Source organism: Galeopterus variegatus, unplaced genomic scaffold (assembly GCF_000696425.1).
Source record: "Galeopterus variegatus unplaced genomic scaffold, G_variegatus-3.0.2 Scaffold1235, whole genome shotgun sequence".
Taxonomy (NCBI): domain Eukaryota; kingdom Metazoa; phylum Chordata; class Mammalia; order Dermoptera; family Cynocephalidae; genus Galeopterus; species Galeopterus variegatus.
In genome coordinates this window covers 399,846-423,656 of record NW_007727346.1, presented here as the reverse complement: position 1 = coordinate 423,656, position 23,811 = coordinate 399,846, and the positions used below count along the sequence as shown (strand labels likewise).

Genomic DNA, 23,811 nt, shown 5'->3' with positions numbered 1-23,811 from the left:
CTCATTCAGAGTTCCTGAAAAAAAAAGTTCAAATAGATAGGTAGGTAAAGCGACTCAATATTTTGCCAGCTGCTAATCCTGCTGACTATGGATACATGCAGTTGGTTTACATTCTTCTGCCAATATTTGAGTAGAAAAACAAACTTTCATTCAACTGGAGCAATGACTAGGTTTTTTAAGGACATTCTTATACTACAAATACTCACTTGAGCTCTTCAGCAAGATTCTCAGTAAAAGACCATCATGATGCAGTAGGGTTTCCAGAAGCAGGTTCCAATTACAGCTTGGCTGGGATAAGAGCAGTTTCAATTGACCCTCAGCCTTCAATCCTCCAGCTGATGGAGTCCTTTCAAAATGCAAGATAAAGATGGAGTAATGAAGTTAATTTATCTATGAAATTAATAGCCTTAAAGTACAGATGTAATGCTAACTCCTTTAAATGTCAATTCCTCCCAGATTATTCTGAAATGCTTTCATGCTTACTTACTTTAGTGTTGCTCAGGGAAGGAATTACATTTAATCTCAACTAGCTAAAAGCAAATTAACATTTGGTAGCCTCCCAAATTTAAAACTGATACAAAATAATCATGCTTATATTTCATGGAACTTTGTTTTTGTTTCATGGGGGAAAAATCATGTACGCATTTATTTTGAATGCATTCACTTATTTATTCACCAAATACATAATGAATGCCTACTATGTGCTATTAACTCCTTTCATTATTCATGGAAAGAAGTTCAAATAGGTTCTGGCTATGTTCTACGAATGCTGATAAAATTAAAGGAATTCAAAGCTTCTGTCAAGGGTCAACTGTAATCTAATTATTTAATATGTAAAGCCTTAAATCAACATACGGTTATCAGAATTGCTGCTAAAAGACAGACTGCTACCTACTTGGGTAATCATTTCATCAAAGATACATAATTCCAAGGCAAATAAGCTTCTACTTGCAAAATTATCATCAGTGTTGAACAGAAAATCGAAATCAGGTCCCCCACATCACCACTTTCATTTGCCAATGAATCAGCAGAAGATCAGAAAGTACAGTAGGAATTGAAAGCTGATAACATTATTTACCTTTTTTCCTTCTAAAATCTCAAAATTTAGGTTGGCTAAAGGTCACGACATGGGAAATCAGCTTGGAACAACAACAAAACAAAAAGGCAGGAAATGGTCAAACTCTATCTGGTGGCAGCCACAAGGATTATGGGAAGAGGGTGGCATTGGCAAGGAAAGGTGTGACTGAGTGATGTAGAAGTGTGAATGAGCATGAGATGCCTCAGAGCAGAAAACAATGCAGAGCAAAGGGTGTTGCTGAGAGAGACAACTGACGGCGTTATCATTAGTGGATGCAATTTACCAAGTGGTGAGCCAGCCAGTTATCAACACAGCCTAGACCAGTGATTTCAAAGCTTGGGCCCCAGACCAGCAACATCAGCATCCTTGAGAACTAGTTAAAATGCAAATTCTCAGGTCTCATCCCATCAAAAATTCAGGGATGAACCCCAAAAATCTGTTTTAAGAGGCCCTCTCTAGGGAATTCTGAGGTATGTTAAGGCTTGAGAACTACTCTTCTATGCAGTGCTTTCTGAAGCACAGATAGTGGGGATAAGACCAGTTAACATCATCTTTTCTGCCTCTATGCCTTTGTGTTCATATAGGTTGGCTTTGGCTGTAACCTGCAATGGACTGAATGCCTGTGTCCCCCCAAAACCCGTATGTTGAAACCCTAGTTCCAATGTGATAGTATCTTAAAATGGGGACTTTGGGAGGTAATTGGGACACAAAGGTGGAGCCTTCATGAATGGGAATAGTGTCCTTACAAGAAGAGGCCAAAAAGCCAGCTCACCCTCCTTCCAACATGAGGAGACAAGAAGTTGGCTATTGGTACCTGGAAGAGGCCCTCACCAGAACCCGACTGTACTGGTACCCCCATTTTGGACTTCCAGCTTCCAGAACAGTGAGAAATAAAAGTTTGTTGCTTAAGCCATCCAGTCTATGGTACACTTGCTATAGCAGCTTGAGCTGACTAAAACACCACCATACACGCAACCAACTCCCTATAACCATTTACCTTTATCTTAAACCTACCCATCCTTTAATCTGCTGCAAAAATCCCACTTTCTCTGTGAAGTCTTCACTGAAAACTTCTCTTCACAATGGTCTCTCTCACTCTGAGTTAAAGCATTTATGGCAAATATATACATTTTAGCACTATATTATTTCATCAATTAGAGTTTTATCTCTTCACCCAGATTCAAGCCTCATAAAGACACTGGTTTTATACCCAAAACTTCTACCAGTGAACTAAACATATTCTGATTGACTTGTCTGCTCATACATGGGTAGGCAAACTCTTTTTAAAAAGGATGCTTTGCCAGAAAGTTGGGTAAGCAAAAGTGAGGATTCAAAGATATAAAATGAAGACGTTTCAAAGCACCCTCCCCCTGCCTTGGCTTGGTGTTTGGAACATCTCATAACCATAGGATGTGTAAAATCCTTCAGCCTGTGCTTGAACTTTGGCCCAACCAAGGCTTCCCATGTAAAACTCTGATAATGTAACTTGAAACAGAGTAACTCCTTGGGCAGTTGGTGGGGTAGAGTTAGCTGAACTCTTCAGCTAGAGGAATCAAGTTCACCAGTTCTGAGCATTCCAGGAGTTCTGAATTATTTTCCGTGATTTTTCTGGCTTTTGCAGTAATTCCAAATATGATGCCAAAGAAAGAATCTAATAGGTGTGCCCCTTGGACTGAAAAACTGAAGCAAATCCTCACATGGCCATCCCTACTTCCATCCTAAACCCTGAAGGCTGACTTCTAGAAGCTCCCTTGGGGGTCAGTAGAAGAAAAGCAGCTAGCTGGTAGTAAGTTGTATATTAAAACTGACTTGGTCTGTGAACATTTCCTACCTATATATTATGCTTGAGTTGAGTGCTGCTTTAAGGATACATTTAATGAACTGAAAGATCCAGTTTGGCTGGAGTGTAGGAAGGGAGGGGGATCTTTGAGAAACAGGCTGAAGAAAGAGACAAGAGCTAGATCATGGAGGGCCTCATTATCCCAAGGTGGGAATTTGTACCCATTGAAGAGTTTAAGGCAGAGGAATTTCCTGATTTGGTTGAAGGATGGAGAATGAATTGGAGGTGGTTAGTGTTTTTGCTCAGCCCTTCAGTCATGTAATAAAACAAAATAATTTGAATGTCATTTCATACCACTGTTTCTGAGTACCTGGTTATAAATAAAATCTCTCATTTACCAGATGGAAAGCTGTTTGTTGAAATGTACCTCAGTACTTGGATCGTTCAACTCATCACAGATTTTGAAATGTACAGTAGAATGACTCACTATGAGGAAAAATAAAATAGTACAAACATTCCTCAATCACCAAGCTCTGAGTAATAAACGCATTGAGGAGTCTGTGCTGGGCATATGGAGAAGCATATGTTCCCTCATCCTTTGAGCTGGTGGAGCTGTGAAAGTGAGATGAGCTGCACAAAAAAATGACAGAAAGGGAGATTTTATATATATGTATGTATGTACCAAATATGTACATGTTGAATTCTACTATAATACAAAGAAGAGAATGAAAATTTATAAATCCAGTAGAACTCATAAAGCTTATACTGAGAGACAGAATGAATTTATAGCTGGATTGTATTAGGCTTATAGTCTAATAAGTGCTATATTTCTGGGTCATGAATTGGCCTGAAAAAATTTTCAAATCCAGGTAGTAATGGGGTTCAAGCAGTACTGGTTTATGAAACTAACAAATTATTTTTATAGCATCATTGGGAAAAATCTTAGCTGTCTTCAGGTGAGTTTATTTTATAAAAATTCATCAATTAGTCCACTTATAATTTCCACAGGTTTTTGGTATGTACTCATACTGCAATAGAAAGTTAAAAAAATCTTAGCTGTATCAGTGTATACTGTCCTGACATCCAACTCAATTGTGAATAAGGCCCAGGCCAAAAGAAGTCTCTCTGGTAGGTTTAGACTGTGATATAAGCAGCCTTACTGCTCAGGCCATACGACTCACCATATATGCACCATGGCATTCATTGATCCTTTCATATATATGTCGTGCAGAAGCTGCCAGACTAGTAGAATATAGGAATGGACTCTGAAATGCACAGCTTGGGGATGACAACTAGCAGTGTTGGGGCACTCTCTGTCAAGATTTGATATTTGTGTTGAACCAACAGTCATTTTATGGTACTGTGACTCCCACAGATTAACTACACAGGTCTGGGAGCTAATGGGTGAAAGTAGAAGGTGTTCCCCTTGCCAAAGTGCCTGATGAACCACTTGGTAAATATGTAAATATGTGCTTTCCATCATCATAACTATAGCTTCTGTGGGAGCAGAGGTTCTAGTTTCCATGGTGGGATGGGGTGTGCACACCTCTACCAGGGGACCAGTTAGGATTTCACTACATCTGGTCATTTTTGACTCCCCATGCCAGCAGTATCATCGGGCAAAGAAAGGAGTCACTATATTGGCAAGGGTGATTAATCCTAATTATTATGAGGAGCTAGGGTTGCTGCTGCATAAAAGTAGCATGGAGGAGTATCTGTAACTCAACAGATTCACCAGTGCATCTCTTGGTGCTTTCATAACTGATAATAACCCTTTTAGAGGAGACTGCAGCAACCACAGTCTGGTAAGGGAATGGTAACTGGGGGCTCAACCCTTTGAAGATGAAGGTCTCAGTGACTCCACTGGGCAAGCAATATAAATCAGCAGATGCAATGGCCAATGGTAAGGGTAAGATGAAATAGGTGGTAGAAGAATGTAATGATGAATACCATTTTCAGACTGAGAAATAACTGCAGCAGGGGGTACTCTAGCCTGTCCCACTGACTCTAATGTAATTAAACTTTGAAGAATCAACGATAGGACTCAGAAATTTATCATAGGAAATGAGTGGATCTCAGTGGAGCAAGCAGAACATAGCAGATGTTGTCAGAGATTCCACATCAACTTGCCCTTACCTCTCAGTTCACACAGACTGACTTACCTCTGTGAGAGCCTGTGTTTCTCTACCTTCCAGCAAAACATGCTGTAAGTGTCAGGGAACTGATACCCCAGGAGCAGCCCTCAACCAATGGCTGATCAGAGTTGGTATATAAATACCTCGGCATCCTTGCTCCTTTGGCAAGATAACTCTGAAATATATATCTTACGCTGCTTCTCAGAATTTCATTGGAAGGTTTAAGTTCAAGTCACTCCTGTGGTAGTTGGCTTGATTACACAAATCTGTATTTGCTGTCTTCCTTTCGTTTTCTCACTTACACAATCCCTTCCAGTGTTTCCTCTACTTACAAAATAAACTAACTTGGATCCTTGTCTCAGGGTCTGCTTCTTTGGGAAATCCAAACTAGGATATGCATGAGGGAACTTCAGGAATATTGAGAAACTAGTCCAAGGTCGTTTAGCTAAAAAGGTGGCTACTAGATTTTGCATCCAATTCTCTCTGAGTTCAAAACTCACGCTCATTCTACTCCTCCAGATTTTTCCCATTCAACCTGATTGACATTTGGTGAGTAGGCTGTATTTTCCATTACTGAAGATGTTTAGCTTACTCAGTCTCCTGATTGAGGAGATCATGTTTTTGACCTGAAATCAAGTTTTTGGTCTCAGAGCTGATTCCAAAATTGAATCCATGTTATTCAAGGTATCTAGAGACTGATTTTGACCAGATGATTCCTGGCATGGATTACTGGACCATATTTATATCAGAGACTATAAGTAACATGATTCAGAGAACAAAGGCAAGGACATATCCAAAAAGAAACCAAGGGGAAAAGCCCTAATGTAAGAAAACAAAAGCAGAGAGGAAGTCTGCATATGACTGTACTACTCTGGGCTTTCCATAACTTATCCTTCAAAATCTTTCTAGGAAAAGCAGTAAAGACAAACATTTAAAGAAATTTTGTCATCTTTGGACGATCATTTTAGTACCTGAAGAAAAAGTTGTGGGGAAAAAATACCCAAAATACTTTTTCATCACTTTAACCAAAAGTGTGTAAATCATATGTAGTTATAGCATTGAAAATCCTTGCATATATTTTGATCTGTATAATGGGTATAGCAAAGTGTCTATGATCTTTATAATTAAAGATGATTCAATAGTAGAAACCAGACAGGATTTACCTGCACATTTACATATATAGGATTTGCCTTGATTTTTAAATAACATTGTCCACTAATATAGATTTATATTCTTAAGAGCCTTATTTTTCAAAGTCGGTTGTATCTACACTATCTGGTGCACAACTTAGAGGATAGGTGTTCGACCTATGAGGATCTGTACTTACCTCCTGATTTGAGCAAATTAACCTTTTCACTTTGGATGATCCCATTTTCCAAAAATCACCTAAAGACATTAGTACCTAAAATTCATGGCCCTAGATCCACATGTTAATGTTATGAGTTAGCATATCCCGTTTCTAAAAATATATAAAAATCTAACTTTAATTTTTAAAATAATATGACATTTCAGCTATCAGTTTGGGCTCTCTCCAAAGTGCTGATCTAGCACCTAAATCACTGAAACACTGGACACCACTGAATCACCCAGCCATCTCTTTTGAGGGGAAGTTATCTCTCTGGAGCCGTTGACTATTATCGGTCCCTGTCTACCAGATAGTGCTCTTCACATGGAGTTCAAGAAAGGTCTCATTCAGTACCACACTCTGATAAGTGCAGGCATCCAATGAGAAAGCAGTTCAATATTCCTTCCACTGCATCACCCTTGTAGGAGGTCCTTTTAATCTGTTTAGATAATTGATAAAATCTGCCACTTTCTGAAATATATCACTCTTCACTAACACAGCAGTTATGAATGATTGTTTAGTAAGTATTACGGGATGGGTGCCACGGAGGCACGTTAGCTCATTTAATCCTCATAACTCTCTCATGAGAGTCCTCAGAAGTTAAGGGAAGAAGATGTTTCAAGACAAAGAAAGCAGACAATGGTAGTGCATGCTGTTTTCAAGTAGACGAATAAGATGGTATTGTACTTACGTCTCAAATTCCTCACCAAAATATAAACCATTTCATATATGGGGAAACTAAAGTTCACACGTGTTAACTAACTTTCCAAGATCACAAAACTAAGTGAGTATATAAACCAACATGAAAATCTATAGTTGTTTTCTATCATCACCTTGCTGGCTCCATTTCTGTATCCTTATTTACATAATACCTTTAAATCATAATAGAAAAGGAGAGATATAAACTAAGATATCTAGGTATATTAAGTACCTAGTTCAGCTGACATTTTCACATCTTTTAATAATTGCTCCACAGATACTGACTTTCCCTCTGAAAATCTTTTCAAAGATCCAGCTGCTCATCCGTTCACACTCAGGAACAGCCATTTAAGAGCTTCGGTGTTAAAAAGCTCTCATTACTTCTCCCCTGGCTGTTGGCTCTATGTCAGTGCTTGGCACCTCATCAGAGCACAAGCTCTTTAAGTCCTTCTCCTCAGTCCTATGGCGTAGCTTGTCAGCAACAGCTTGGAGACCAAAACTCTTTTTGTCCTCCTCCCCAGATGTTCTCACCTAAGGATACTAGAAGTCACCTCCTCATCAAGACTGTGCTTCCCATGCCTGAGCTTTACCACTCAGACTGAATGTTTGTACCATTTTATATGGTACATACCTGATTCAATATTACTTTAAACTCATTTGTTCATTCACTCCTTTATTCATTAAACTGATATTTGTTACCTGACTTCTATGTGCAATACCATGGGGACACAACAGTAAGCAAAACACAGATAGTTCCTATTCTTATATTCTTATGGAATTCAGTGGAGGATACATATATAGTTTAAATAATCATACAAATAAAGATAAAATTATAATTATGAAAACTCGATGAAGGAAAGCAAAAGATGCTATTAGAAGATGTAACAAAAACAGGTGAATTAGTCTTTAGGTTAGATGAAAGGCTTCCCTGGAGAAGTCACATTTGAGCTGAGATATGAAGATAAGCTGGCATTAACTAGGTGAAGGAGGAAGGCATTTTAGGGAAAGGGAAAAGCATGTGCAAAGATCCAGTGTCACAAAGGAGCAGGGCATGGCAAGGAAATGTAAAAAGGCTAAGGTGTGGAAAGCAGAGTTTATGGGGTAATAAGTATCAGAAGAGGTTGGAGAGCTGGGTAAGAATTGCACCTTTGTAGATCTTATAAGATATGCTAAAATTTTTTGTGTATATTCAAGGACAAATAGAAATTTGTGGAAGGCTTTTAGCCATAAGTATGACATAATAAAATTTGAGTTTTGAAAATAGATTTGGGTTTGAGAAAACTCTGGCTGCAGTTTGGAGAGCATTGGAAATGGAAGTCAACATATACATGGGAAGAATGCTAGGTTACTGCATTAGTTAGGAGAGAGATGATGGTGGTACAGATTAAAGCAAAAGTGGTGCTATGGATAGTAGATACTAGGATTAAAATTAATGAGACTCAGTAATGGATTTTGATATGTAGGAGAGAAAAAAGGAAGAACCCAGGTTTCCTCCTTAATTTCTGGCTTGTACAATTGGATGGACATACCAGTAGCTGACATAGGAAATAACAGAAGAGGGGAATATATTTCCTAAGTTCAATTTTGGTCATGCTGAGTTTGATGTGTCTTTGTGGTTTCCAGGTGTAAACCTCAAGAAGGTACTCATGTTTGGTTGGCACCCACAAATATATGGGTCTGTAGTCTTAGGAGAGGTTAAAATTAGACCTATGAATTTGGGGGAGGGGTGGAGCCCACGGGGAGTACAGGAAGCCACAGGAATGATAACATCATCTAAGAAGAATTATACGATAGAACACTGCAGCACCCAATATTTAATGGCCAGGTTAAAGTAGATGAACCTGCAAAGGAGAAAGAGAAGTAGCAACAGGAAAAGAAGAAGGAAATTGAGAATATCTCAGGAGGAAATCAGGAGAATATCCCAAGATGGAGGAAGTGGACAATGGTATTGTATGATGTTGTCAAGTAGGTAACTGAGATTTCATTCCTCACCAACAGGTATCAATATGAGGAAAGGGACTTTGTCTCCAACTTCACTGCCAGCCTCTTTCCTCACCATTAACACCTAGCATGATGCCTTACATGGAAAAAGTTTTTAAAATGCACTTATTGAAGAAATGCATCTTGGTGACATGGATGAAAGGAAAGACTCATATAACATACAATTTGATGAAGTAAAATTTTAGGGAGAAAAATATATATATATATAAAAATAAAAAACAGGATTACATTGGGTAAAAGCATAATAGAAACAAAAGCACAGTAGAAAGAAATATCTACAGCTCAGGACAGACTGGCCATTAATCAAAACATCATGTTGTCAACACAAAAGAAAATGAGCAGTGTAAAGTGAATGGTCTGTTTACTCAAACTGAGCATGCTACTTGGATTCAGGGTGTACTTATAACCTACTTAGCTAAGGAAGACCTAAAAAATATTTGGAAATGTTTAAAGAATCACGTGAAGATGAAAGTTTGGAAAATAACAGAAAGCATTATAATGCAACATGCTGTAATTGATCCAGACAATATTCTCTCTTGAACATTTAAATGAGAGTACAATATGGTGTCATAGTACTAACCTTCAGATTACGAGAGTACTTCAAAAAGTTCATGGAAAAATGTAGTTAAAAGATAATACAAATCTTTACGTGAACTTTTTGAAAACTCCTCATATTCTCCACATACCTTAGTTTAGTATGAAACTGATTACCCTTTCTAAATCAACTCACATTGTTAGCCTGAATACAGTATTTACTTCTTGCTTCGAAAATACATTTATTTTCCTAAAGCAAACTCTTCTAAACTTGATTTGCAGGGTTCTAAGACAACATGAAAAATTCCGTTTTATGCATTATATACTTCATGGTTTTCTCTAGTAAGCTTATAGACAAATGCTTGGTCCATACATCTGTTGATCCATTCATAGCTCTTATTTTAAGTCTTAATTTCATGTCCTTCTCCTTTCTTCTCACCTACTGTTAATTAATTAACTTAACATTGCTAAAAGCTGACTTAAATCCTTTTTGAAATAAGGTACAGTTACAAATAAGCAAATAGACTAATGACTAAGATCCTTCATAATATTAACTATTTCAGTCAGCTCTCCTCTCAGCTTTCCAAAAAAGATTCCCTTAATTTCCCTTTTCCAAAAAAGACTCGCCTAATATATTTTTAGTTTGTCGTCATCCAACTTCTGTATTTCCTTGAAAAGTTCATTTTAGTTGCTAAGGTGAAAAATGGAGTTTTGAAGGAGATAAAACTATAAACCCCCCAAGACATGTTTTTTCAATATTAATTTTTCTATAGGTATTTTTTGTGTGCTTTAAATGTGGTAGCATAGCATAGTTCAGCACTTCTGAGTTGTGTCCCACCTTCCAATAAGTACTCATCCCCTGGGAAACAAGAGTTCTTTCATCCAGCAAGTTTGGAGACTCTGCATACTAGATCCCTCCTTTGGAGACCGATTATCTTAGTCCATTTTGTGTTGCTATAACAGGATATCACAGACTGGGTAATTTTCAAAGAACAGAAACTTATTTCTCACAGTTCTGGAGGTTGGGAAGTCCAAGATCAAGGCACCAGCATCTGGTGAGGGCTTTCCTGCTGCACCCTCACATGGCAGAAATTGGAAGAGCAAAAGAGAGTAAACCCACTTCTGCAAGTCCTTTTATAATGGCATTAATCCATTCACGAGGGCAGAACCCTCGAGACCTAAACATCTCCCCAAAGGCCCCAGATCACAACACTGTTGCTTTGGGGGTTAAGTCTCCAACATATGAAATTTGGGGGACACATTCAGACCATGGCAGAGATAAACACTGAACACTAGCACATCTGAGGCCCTGAAAAGTCAAGCCATAAAAAAGAGACTTTACATATTGAATAATTGACCAACTTGTTTGTGCAGGGCAATGATTTTTCATGCATACCTGTTAACATCATCTTGAACTGCTTTCCCTTTGAAAGGTGGAGGTGGAGTTGTTAAGAGCTTGAGTTTTGGAATGGAAAAGGCTGAGTTCAGAGCCTGACCTCCCAGCTTTGTTCTCTTCATAAAGTTACTACCTACACATCACTTTGCTTTCCATAAAAGAAGCCCTCAGCTACTTACCTCACAGAACCGGTGTGAAGTTTAAAAGAGATAATGTAGGTAAAACTCTTGGCACCATGTCTGGTACACACTTATCACTCTAAAAATCTGGCTGGCTTTTATGATTTCATAATTTCTAACCTGCACTTTCCCTGTAACTATATCTCCCTATGTCATTAAATATTTTTCTAAACCAACCCTTTTAATGACTCCACAGAAGTCTATCATATGGATATTCCATAACAGATTTGTCTAATATCATACATTAGAAGATGCATTTCCATTTTTTCTTTTACAAATAATACTTCGATGGACATCTTTACATATAATATTTGTCAACATCTCTGATTAATTTCTTATGGTTGATTCTTAGAAATGTAATTGCTGGATAAAGGAGAAAATATTTTTAAGTTTTTTTGATACTTATTATTAAAATGCCCTCCAGAAAACTTGCATCAAATTGCATTTCCACTATGGGCTGAATAGTCACCCTCGTGTTGTAATCTTTGTGATAGGATAGCAGTGCGGATTCGTCGATGAATAGAAGCTGAAAGAAAGAAATGTCTTGTTGCATTTTTGCTTGCTTTGGGTATAGAAAAGAGAAAGAAGTTAAATATAAGAATTGGCTATTTGAAAGATAAACCCATTTTCCTGCTGACTTCCCAGGCCTCTTGCTGGGCTTAACTGCACAAGCCTGCAAGTAGAAGTCTTACAGGGCTACACCTGTAAGAAGGGGAATAACTCTGGTGGTTTCAGATACAAAATAAAAGAAGCCAATAAAAATAGATTGAAGCAAATGTGATAACAACATAGAGGACAAATATGTTTAGAAGTTTAGAACTCATGAGAATGATACAGCTTGTCTGCTTAATTCACACTGTAAAAGATCCAGTTGTTTAATTTTTATTTATGCAATACTGAGTAGAAAGAGTTGGTTATTTAATTCTGAATGACATAAAATATATTTACTTGCAAGATGACAGGATATTGATATGACAGAGTGTTGAGGATATTCTATTTTCAGGAATCAATCATAAGTAATTAATTAGAGATGTTAACAAAGTTTTACAGGTAAGTGAAGTAATAACAATACACTTTAGTCCTTGAAAGCAGGGTCTATGTCTCATTATTCTTGGATTCTCCATTACCGATACAGGGGCAGGCAAATAGTTGGCAAGCAGTAATGTTTGTCATGTCAATAAAGACTTGCATATGAGGTTTTAATACCCTCTATATATGGGTGGGATTCTTGTTCCATAAGAGAAAGATAACAGTCAGTCGATTTAGATGATGAAATTGCTGATAGTGTATTTCCCCATAGAATGTATGGGGATTAACAATATCTCCTTTAGCTACACATGATATTTTTATTCTCAGATACCAAGGAAAGGTACATTCCAATGACATACTCAGCAAAAAGTCAAACTGCCATTCCACATAATGCCACAAAATGTCATCAAATTACTCTGGAAGTACATTTCATACTGCAAATGATTTCCTTGTTTTTAAATGCTGTTAATTAAATAATAAAAGTGAAAGATCCTACTCATAATTTTAAAAGTTAATTCTCTCTCAACTTCTACCTAAGGCTCTGAGTTAGTTACATAAACTATCCAGTTTTGTTGTCTATGATAATTAGCTGAGAATTGTCAAATCCCTAGTCATAGACCAAAAAGGATGTTTTAAAATAGAACTAAATTCCAAAAATTCAGTTTTCCATTTCATCACTAAAGCAATAAGTTAATGGAATGATTATGAGTAGTGTGCCTTGGATTCTTGAACTAAAAAAAAAAGAGAAATAATGCTCTTTACTTACCTCCCTATTGTTAAAAGTTGTAAGTTCTTTTTGTAAGATGTATTTATATCCATGGATAAAAGTTTCTATTAAATTTTTAAAGGAATCATAGAATTATAGATAGTATGGCATGTAGAGGTTCTCACCTGAGTAAAGAAGGGTAGAAATGTGATATGCACGAAACCCAATGTAAAGGTTGGTTGAAAAATGATTTTAAGGAATGTGAAGCAGACTCATCCAGGCCATGCTGAAAAGTCCTAGGGAAACACAAATAATTATTTCAGAATATATGGGAAATATTAACTGTGAAGACCATTGAAATAACTTTTGATTTTTACTTAGTATTCAGTTACACAATTTTGACACAAAATGGTATTGAGCTAGAATGGACAATGTACTCACTTCATCCACTTGGGGTTTATGTTAATAGGTGGTGCAGGTGCCAGGCAGGCAAGTCAATACAGCCGTGAAAAACCATGAGTTGAAACTTGGGAGCTTTATAAACCTCTCTATAACAATCCTTACTTACATTTGGGGAGGTGTAACAATGCCATTATCATTTAATTTTTTAAAAATGTCACATTATAAAATTTGTCAAAGATAAATGCATAAAGAATAATACAATGACATAATACTTATGTCTCCCATAAGTAGTATTCTTATATCCCACTGGATCCTCCTCAAACTGAATCCAATAAATGCCGATATTTTGTTATATTTGTTTCATTAATGGAAAAATGTTTAGCATGAAGGTAACTCTTTTAATCTTTAAAGTGATTTACAAATACTAAACAATTAGTGAGAATTTATAATTAGTTCTGTATGCTCTTAACAGTCTAGATAGGGAATTTAATTGAAGGAGAATTTAATTGTAAAATTCATGACTATGATTTCAAAATTAGAACAATTTGGCCAGAATACCTGGTCTACAACTATCTTTGGGAAATGACTAACGTTTTTCGAGATTGGCTCAAATTCAACTACAAATCTTGACATTATAAGAAAGGATTAGTTACATAAAATCTTTAGTAGACAGCTTGGCTAATAAAAATTTTATAATAACAGGAGACTATATTTACTCACACAGAGATAAGAGTGATGACTGGGAACATTTTAAAAATTGAATTATTTGAAGTGGTACTGTCTCTATTTACACATAGTACAGGAACAATAGTGTCTTTTGGTACTAAATGATATGCAGAATAGAATTCCATTTTGAAAACCCATCCCTATCTTTTCACTCCACATCTTGCTTCTTGTATCCACATTTTCCAAATTTGATCCTTGTCTCCCCTGGTTGTCTTGCTGAATAGAATATCTTCCAATTAAATATACTTGGAAGTTTTTTAGACATTTAATATATCACCTCCTCATTGAAAACCATTTTTTTCTCACCAAATTTCAGGTCAGAACAAAATTCCTTAAATAGGCTTCAAAATCAGCTGTAATATTTCCATTGCATGCATTCTGCTGTATGAGCTAGAGAGGCAGGCAGAAGCTAGGTCCTGTACCACAGGATATGCATTTTAAAGGAGTCTGGACTTTGTACCGACGAGGAATCACTGAAAAGTGTATAGCATGAGAGTAATACTAGCAGTTTTATATCTAGAAAAATCACTTCAGCAATAGTGAGGAGAGTAGGTGGGATGGGATCAAGGCTAGAAGAAGGGAAATAATGAAGATGATATTGCAATAGACCAGTCAAAAGAGGATAGGAACCTATAACACGATAATAGACAGAGGAGATAGTGAGTAGGAGACAAATATAAAAAATGTTAAATTAATAGAATTAACAACATTCATCCCCTGGTGACATGGGGTTGGTGATGGCATGAGGGGGAAGAGAGAAGGGGAAAGTTAAGGAAAAGGGAGAAGCCTAGGATGAATCGCAGGTATTTTACTTAGTTTTAGATATGTTGAGGGGGCTGCAGACATTTCAAGTATCTGAAGAGAGGCATCCAGTAGGAACTTGAATTCACTGACTTAACACAACAAAAGATATCTGGTTTGAAGATGTGGAAGTCATCAGCATAATGGTGAAGCCATAGGAATGGGTGAATTTACTAAAAAAAAAGTGTAAAATGAAATGATGGTCAAGAACAGAATTTTAGAACACATCAAAATTTAAAGGGTGAGGTGAGAAAAAGAAACACTCAAATGAAATCAGGAAGGAAGAATCAGAGAAGTAAGCAAAGAGCCAGGAGAAAGTGATGTAGGAAGCTAATGGGAGAAAAAATGGCCAATAGTGTCAAAAGCTGCAGAAAGGGTAAGAAGAAAAGAATCCACTGGAGTTAGAGATTAGTATGTATGGAAGACCTTGCCCATGTGGTTTTGTTGAGCATGGTGAAGGTAGAAGTCTAGTTGCAGCACACTGAGTGAAAGGTAGGTACAACAGTACAAACAGTGAGTGCAAACTGTTTTAGGAGGGAAGCACGACAGTAAAAGAGGAATGTTTTTTCCACAAAAATTCCTTGAACTATTTAAGTCAAGTGAACAGATACGATGGGGGGGGAGGGGATGGGGTGGAAAGGAACGGATAAAGGGGCATGAAAATCAACTACAATGTATTTTGAGAATTAAAATAAAAAATAAAAGAGGAATGTTTTTCAATACAGGAGATGCTTAGGGGAAGAAGCCAGAAAATAGAAAGAATATTTAAAACCTTGAGGCCATGGAGTAAGAGGTAAATGTAGTCAAGAGCTCAGGTACTTGCTTTAGTTGGGGGAAAAAAAAGGCACATTGATCAGAGACCAATCAAAGGTCGTGGAGGTGAGTAGGGACCAAAATAATCATTGAGAATAGAGATGAGAAGTTAAAGTGCATTAGTGGTCTGCATTTTCTCAGAGAAATACAGGGGCAAGGCCATCTGCTAACAAAGAGTGGATGGGGTAAGGTCGGGAGTTGACCAAAGTGGAGAACAATGAAGGAAGGAGCTGCCCAGAGATTGGACAAACAGTGGGATTATCAGAAGGCACAAAAGGAGAGCTGAGTGATAGCCTCCAGCTCTGCATACCAGAGTCTGGAGAGAGAGGCCAGGAAAGTGAGGGTGCAGGGGACGTGAAACAGCAAGAGAGTGAGGCAGAGGAGGGTGCTGGTGCAATGTGACGGAGGACAAGCAGCAGGCTGAAAGGAAGTGGCAGACTGAGGGAAAGGACAGGACAAAAGATGGAGGGTTGCTGAGAGAACAGGAGGGACTGGAGGATTGGACCAAGATACGTAGTATCTTAGCCTATGCCACTTTCCGCCTGCTTCTTTGAGCCCTTTGCATAAGCCCCCATTTGTCCAGTTATCTGGGGGCCACCTTATTTATCCAAGAATGAATGTCTTACCTAGAATGTCCTCTCTCATCATGTTCAGCTAGCTTCATAAATTGTTCTACCTCAGAACATCCTCTAAACAGTCTTCCCTGCCCACCCTGTGTAGAATATATCCCTTTTCATTACCTCATCCTCTTTCTACGTCCTTATTTTGCTTTGTTTTTTCATAGGACTTAACTCGACCTCCAGTCTTTTTACATTAACTTTTTTTTGTCTTCTCCATACCACAGGTGTAGGGTCACTGAACGTCATTTAGAGGCAGTGTATGGGCACGTGCAGCGGTACCAAAGCCAAGTGGCCTGGGTTTGTATCCTGGAGGTGCTTTAATTATATACGTAATGTTGCTTGGCAATTTATTTAGCCTCAGTTTTCTCACTAGTAAAATGAAGATTAATAATAATAATCACCTCACAGGGTCAGTGTGAAGATTAAGTGTGATAATGCATAAAAAAGACTTAGCGAAGCGCCTTTCACACAGTAAGAGCTCAACATACGTAAGGTATCAGTATGATGACAACAGTTACAAATAGTTTTTGAGAAGGATGACTATCTCAAAACTGACATGAAATTCCTGATAGTCTTAATGGTTGCCTAGCTACAGTTTTATTCTCAGACTACAAAAAATAATGGAGGATCTAATAATAATGGAATGGCTATTTGGTGCTAAAATTTCTTTCTACAAACCACTGGCAATATAGTATTTTCCAGAACATTTCTGTCAGTACCTAAACTCTTTTACTCCACTGACACTTTCTCAATCATACTGGTAATAGTAAGGTTATTTGGCTATAAGAGATGTTATGGCAGATTTTATGGTCTCAGAGGAAGTGGGATCTGCATGAGCATTTAATTCCACAGCAAGATCCCAAATTAGTTTCATTATTCTGGAGAGTATAACAGGGTGAAAATTGGACCACAAGCCTCAATGGGGGAATGAAATTACGAGCTAGCTATTAGATAACCTCTAATGATGTTTTGGTATACCGTTAAGAGGGAGGATGCTCTAAATAATTCATAATGGAGAGTAAAATACAATCATATGAGTCATAGAATTATATTTTCCACAAGACAAAGAACTTAGATATAGCAAATTTAAATACTCCTTTAAAAATAAATAATTGTCAATAAATTGAAGCAGAATATATTTCTTCACATTCCTAAATTAGCAGGCTGTAGAGATAGCTTTGCTCAGAGGGAAAAAGTGAATTTGAGAAAATTCCTTGCCTTTACCCTTCCTGCGACATCAACTAACCCATGCCCCTTCCCTCTCATTGACATCATACTGCCTTTGGACTAACCACACTATCCTGCTTCAGCGTTCTGTCCTAGATTCATTCTTTTTTGGTTCTCTGATCTATGCTTATGCTGCTCTTTCTTTTTCTCCTTAACAAAACTCATTGGCTCCTTGAGCTTATGAAGCCAGCTGCTAGAATGAAATAAGTCCAATGCATATCAAAAAGGAGAACAGATGAGCTAAAAAGAGTTAGCTGGGTTTTATACTTCTCTTGTGCCACTCTGCTTTTGGCTGCCCTCCCAGGAAAACTGGGTCCCATAATATGATGCTAATGGAATAAACCTCCAGGATAGAATTAAGGTAGCCCAAGGATGTAAGCTCTATGGGGCCAGAGGGGTCAGGTCAGACTTCTTGTATCATCTGCATCTACCATGGTGCCTGAGCCATTGGAGGTGTTCAATAAATAAAAATACTAAGAGAAGACCACAGCCTCAGAAGAAGTAGAATTAGTTTGAAACTGGACTACTGAGACAGCACTAGAAACCTGGGATAACTGAGAAGGTGTGAGCCTTTCCAATGGCCCTAAAATCACAGACAACTACCTATAAATACATAGAGATAACCAAATTTAATCTACTTCAATATTTTAAAAAGAATTCTAAGTCACTCCTTTGCTTTCAAAACCAGCATTATTACCAATGCAGCTATAAGTTGAAGCCTAAATGTCATTAAGTGAGAGAAATCAATGTAACCCATGGTAATGTAATATGTTTCCCCACATTTCTTCTGCCCCCTAGCTTGAATTTCTTATGATGGAAACAACTCTTTGACATTATAAAATGATGATTTGAAGTTAGAAAATTGCCAGTACAATGCTTGGCCCATGGTAGGTCCATAGTAAATACAATGTGAAAAGAAGAAAGAATGAATGGAAGGCATTGTCAGACCCTGCATAGGGGAAAGGAGGATGAATTTTGGAGACCATCTGTGAAGAGCAGTCATGGATGGTACACAGCCAATGGACAGGTTGAGAACAGGACACATGGTGGAAAAATAAAATAAGACTGGACCAAAGAGTAAAGCAGAAACCAGCCAAAGATTCAGGACATAGGCCTTCTCCATAGTTAAGGTCTGGCTCTCTATTCCAGTATTTTACCTTATTAGGACCACACATAAAGCTGTTTGATTTTGTGTAGACAAAGGAAGTCAGTGAATCTAAACAAAATAGCTAAGACAAGAATGTCACTTTCTGGATCATTTTGTATTCTGCCAGACTTTTTTTTTTTTACATTTTAAATATGTATTTTTATTTTTATTTCCATATTTCCATTCAGGGTATATTCATTTTTAACAGCTATATTGAGATATATAATACCACATATCACAAAATTTACCTATTAAGGTGCACAATGAAATGTTTTCTACTATATTCACAGAGTTGAAGAACCTTCATCATTATCTGATTTTAGAACAGTTTATCCTCAAAAGAAACCCTGTACTCATCAGCAGTCACTCCCTATTTACCACTCCCCTCAGCCCCGGCAACCACTGATCTACATTCTGTCTCTATGGATTTGCTTTTGTAGATACTTCTAATAAATTGAATCAAACAATATGTGTCTGGCTTTTTTCACTTAACATAGTGTTTTTGACCTTCATTCTACTGCAGCATGTATCAGTATTTTATTTATGTTTATTGCTGAATAATATTCCACTGTATGGATATGCCATATTCTGTTTTTCCATTTACCAGCTGATGGACATTTGGGATGCTTCTACTTGGTGTTATTATAAAAAATGCCGCTATGAACACTCCCGTTCAAATATTTGTGTGGACAAATGTTTTCATTGCTGGGTCATTCCACCATATGCTTAACATTTTACCTAAACATACTCTATGCTTAACATTTTGAGGAACTACCTAACTATTTTCCAAACTGTGTCAGTCATTCTTGAAGTATAAAAAACAAAGTTTTAGTTCAACCTGAAAAGACCTAACATTAGCTTGAAACAGAACAATGGACACAGCATTGGAATATCTTAGAATTTAGTCACTCAAAAGCTTTATGAGTGACAGACACAAAGTGGACCCCAAGATGAGTCTGCTATTCCTTGGTTTAGTAATCAACATTCTGGCCTATTTCTGATGACCCCAGCCTTTGCCTGGTATGTTGTCACTTGTACTGAAATCCCACTCTTTCATGTTATTAAATGTTAGGACAGTCAATTTTCAAAACGTTTCTACTTCTAGGAGGTTGGATCAGACAAATCAAAACATTTTGGATATATAAAAATTTGTTATTTAATTTTAACGTTAAAAATGTTATCAGACTGTCATAAATTACTTGTGGGCAAATATTACATCTTGCTCACTATTGTATCCCTTGTGCTTAATCACAGGGGCTAGGGAGGCAACGATGTTTGTTGAATTGAAACTAAATTGGATTTACCCAAAAGTCATGGAATTAATTCTTAACTTGCTATATACAGACTAAAAATAATAGTCTATGCAAGCAAATGCAACATATGTATCCACTGGGTAGGTATCTGTGCAAATGTGCGTGAGTATGCTTCTAAGTATGCAGTTTCTCGGCCCTTATGAAAGAACTACAAGTGATAAGCATTTTGGAAAATACATGGTGAATATTTTATGTTTCAGCAGGATTTTTTCCCTGGAGGACAAACCTAAAGTACTCCTTTTATAGCATTCTAACAGAAATCTATAAAGGTGAGTTAAAAAAGAACACACATTTTTGCAAACAGGTTTCATTCTTCCTGAAAATATTTTAAAATCATGTATTCCTGCCCTGGGATTTAGAGGTCCTGTGCTAAGCTCAGAAAGAAAAACATATTCAGTTGTCTGTCAGAACTGCAGAAATAAAGGCAGTCATCTTCCAAAAAAGCATATTACATAGAATTACAATGTCAGGTATAGTTTACAAAAATTCAATACTATCAATTTCTGATTGTTACCTTTCACCATTTTTTCAAAGCATATGGCTTAATTTTTTAATGTGAGATAGACACAATTTTTTCTAAAATGCTAATATGACAACTTCATATCCTGGCTGTGAAAAGAAGCTCAGTAAGTCAATACAGTTCTTGCAACACACATATATTTCTCCCTAGTTGGTGAGGAACATGCTGCCCTGTAGATTTTCCTTGACAGTACAAAGCAAAGTATATTTCAAGGGTTAGACTTATGTTCTAGAAAAACAATCATAATGTTTAAATCAACATGAATAAATAAAATTTCTGAAAATTTTTTGAACTGAGAACTATTAAAAAAGAATTAAAGTATATCTAGACTTTTGTTCATTCTTCAAAGCAATATAGCTGTCTATGTTTTATATTAAGAAAAATCAGAGGCAGTGCATGGTGTAAAATGTTCTGTAATTCTAGCTGAAATTAGCAATTTAAATTTGCTGAATGAGGTTACAGTGCAATATCTAATGCAGAAATCACAGAGATTTGAGTACTTGCATTGTTGTTAAAAAAATGTATCAAAAGGCCATAGGTTAACAATAATGAATGTATGTTAACACATTATTATCAAAATATGCAATCTTTGATAATAATTTATTTGTTTTACAAACGCATTGGGGGGTAAAAATTTTTCAATTCATCTGTGACAAACCATGAAATTCAATATTGCTCACCATGACCAATCCATGAAATTTGTCAACTTAGTTCCTGATTTTCACAGGGTCTTCCTCTTAGATGAAATGACCCATTGAACTACAAGCATAGCAATTTTTTCATCTGTGGTAAATCAGTTTAGTTTACCAGGATTTATTATGGGCTTTAGACTTGAGCTTTTTATGATTATGAACCATTATGTGTATAATCTCAACCTTATGGTGATTTATCTCACTATTTCTTCCTCTTTTTGAAAAAATTCTCCATTTCTCAAATTAGTTCTCAACATAGGTTGCCAGAAGGAAAAATCTGTAAACAATGGTTTTGTTGAAAGTCAGAGTAGACCAAAATTATAGGGGAAATAAAATCAAAGTTAATTACCCTTAGAGACAAAAGTCTCTAAACTTATTGAACATCATGATTTGCATATCACCTTTATCAGAATGTTATAAAAGGAACACTTTGCCTAATTTATCCTAAGAAACAGAAATATTATGTGAAATTTTTGCTATCTAAGAAACTAAGAATATACAATTAGTTCATCTTTCAAGATAAAAGTAACAATTTTGGAGGAGGATTTAAACAAAATGGTATTAATGTTTTATTATAGGATATATTCCAACCTCTTCTATATTACAAATTTGAATCAAATTAACCGGAAATCAAAAGTGGTTCAAAATTTTTAGATTTCTCTAAACTTATCTGTACAGCTAAATAAAATGTTTTTACATTTTCTATTTCCACTTGCCATTATTAGCTGAGACACTAAATCCTAATATTAAAAATGTAATATTTAATCCTAACATTAAAAGTATTAAAATTGATGGCAGATCAATTAAAAGTGTGGCATATTTCCAGATTGGGGCATATTTTAGAACCATTAAAAAATTCTTTTTATTAGTGCAAATCACTTTATATAAAATTTAGAACTAAAAAATATTTTTAAAAAGATATAATTTCAATAGCAACTAGATAAAATATTCTTTTTCACAGAGTATCAGGCAATGACTGAAATAACTAACCCATAAACATATTTTGATCATTTGAACAACTCAAATAGTGAAGCTCAAAATGCTCCTGATTGTATCAGAAGCTTAACAACTGAATAGGATTCACCAGTAGAGATATAATGCTTTTGGGGGACTAAATTATTTTGAGAATTAAGAAACCCCTGTAGGTTGGTGTTAGTTTTATAAAGTGGCCCAATTCACAATATCAAAAATGCACTTCAAAAAATTTCTATTTGCTGCTGCACACAATTCAATAAGTGGTATGAAAATAACTTTGTCAAATCATGTTATTTTATATATAATAGCTAAAAATAAAATATATTTGATACTTACTTGTATAATTCTGTTAATGGTGAAGTCAAAATGACTAAGGTTGTAAACAGATTATTACAATGGGAATGAATTTTAAAAATTTTATCATCTATATACTCGTGAGGATACAAAAGTTTCTGTACAGATGTACAAATTGGCCATAACATGTTCTCAGTGCATATTAAAATTGTTGTGATATCAAGCCTATTGGAAAAAAAAAAAGAAGAAAATCATGTTAAACAAAATAATCTTTTTTCTTAGCATATACATTCATGTAAATCTCTTCTACTAAGCATACGTAAGAATAGAAAAATTTGGTTAGATACCAGAGCTTCAGATATCAAAAACAGAGAGAAAGCATCAAAGATACCTTTTGAGTTTCCAGGTGTTAGATTTTCACAGGGTCTTCCTCTTAGATGAAATGACCCATTGAACTACAAGCATAGCAATTTTTTCATGTAAACATAATACCATTATTTTTAGGGATGATGAGGTCTATAGCGCTATTTTTTAAAAAATGTTTACTTTGCAATATCAGGATTCTGTTCAAAAATCTCAAGAAACTGTCCTTGAAATTACAGTGAGCAAAAGAGAAGCTAGATGAAAAGAAAAATTTGCTATTATCCACACATTTAGTGTAGGTAAAAAATCGATAGAACAATTCTCCTTACCCAAGTGTAAACTACCAAAAGGAAGTTACAAGACCGGGTAACGTGTTCTTCCAGCTAGTGGGAGATGAATATAAATGACAATGGAAGCACAAATTTCCAATCTTAAATTAAATAAATAATAGATTAAATTAAATCAGAAATTTACAATAATTAATAAGTATGTGGAAAACATGCCGTATTATTTACCTTTGTTATAAACTTACTTCTTTGTTTCCATCTTTTCTGAGTTTTAATAGAGACCCAAAGATCTGTTTGAAGATTATTTTGGTATATGACTAAATTAAACAGATCTCAGTTAATTTCTCTCTTTTTTTTTCTTTGAAATTCAGAACTGAGGTAGAAGATGGAAATTTTAAAGTGAAAAAAAAAAATCAGCTTGAGGATCACTTAAAATGTTATTTTAGCCTCAAATTCATTACATATATAAGAAATTTATATACTAATGTATAACATATTATATTTAAATCATATATATGGTTTTGGTTATATGATGCTTGAAGGCCACTGGAATACTAAAAGCATCAATAATTGCCTTTTGGGAGGGTTAATGATAGTTTGCATCCACTTTCTCTAATTGCTAAATAAACAATGACTAATCCAAGATATATGTACACATTGTACAGGTCAAGAGAAAACTTCCTCTTCACACTGAAGATTCATTAATAAATATCACTGACAAAGTTCGATCAATATGAAGAAAAGACATA

The 23,811-nt window shown here is 36.0% G+C and overlaps 1 protein-coding gene across 1 annotated transcript in view; it reads right to left on the bottom strand.

Moving 5' to 3' along the window:
• Positions 1-206: 206 nt before the first annotated feature.
• LOC103592889 (uncharacterized protein KIAA0825-like) overlaps positions 207-23,811 on the bottom strand; it is a gene marked incomplete at its 3' end in the record, with an annotated part of 59,602 nt that continues 35,997 nt past the window's right edge. The window contains exons 7-9 of the mRNA XM_008575763.1: positions 22,455-22,637; positions 13,068-13,178; positions 207-346 (exon numbers count right to left, since the gene is read on the bottom strand). Of these exons, the coding sequence (XP_008573985.1) occupies positions 207-346; positions 13,068-13,178; positions 22,455-22,637 (434 nt within the window). The remainder of the gene's footprint in view (positions 347-13,067; positions 13,179-22,454; positions 22,638-23,811) is intronic.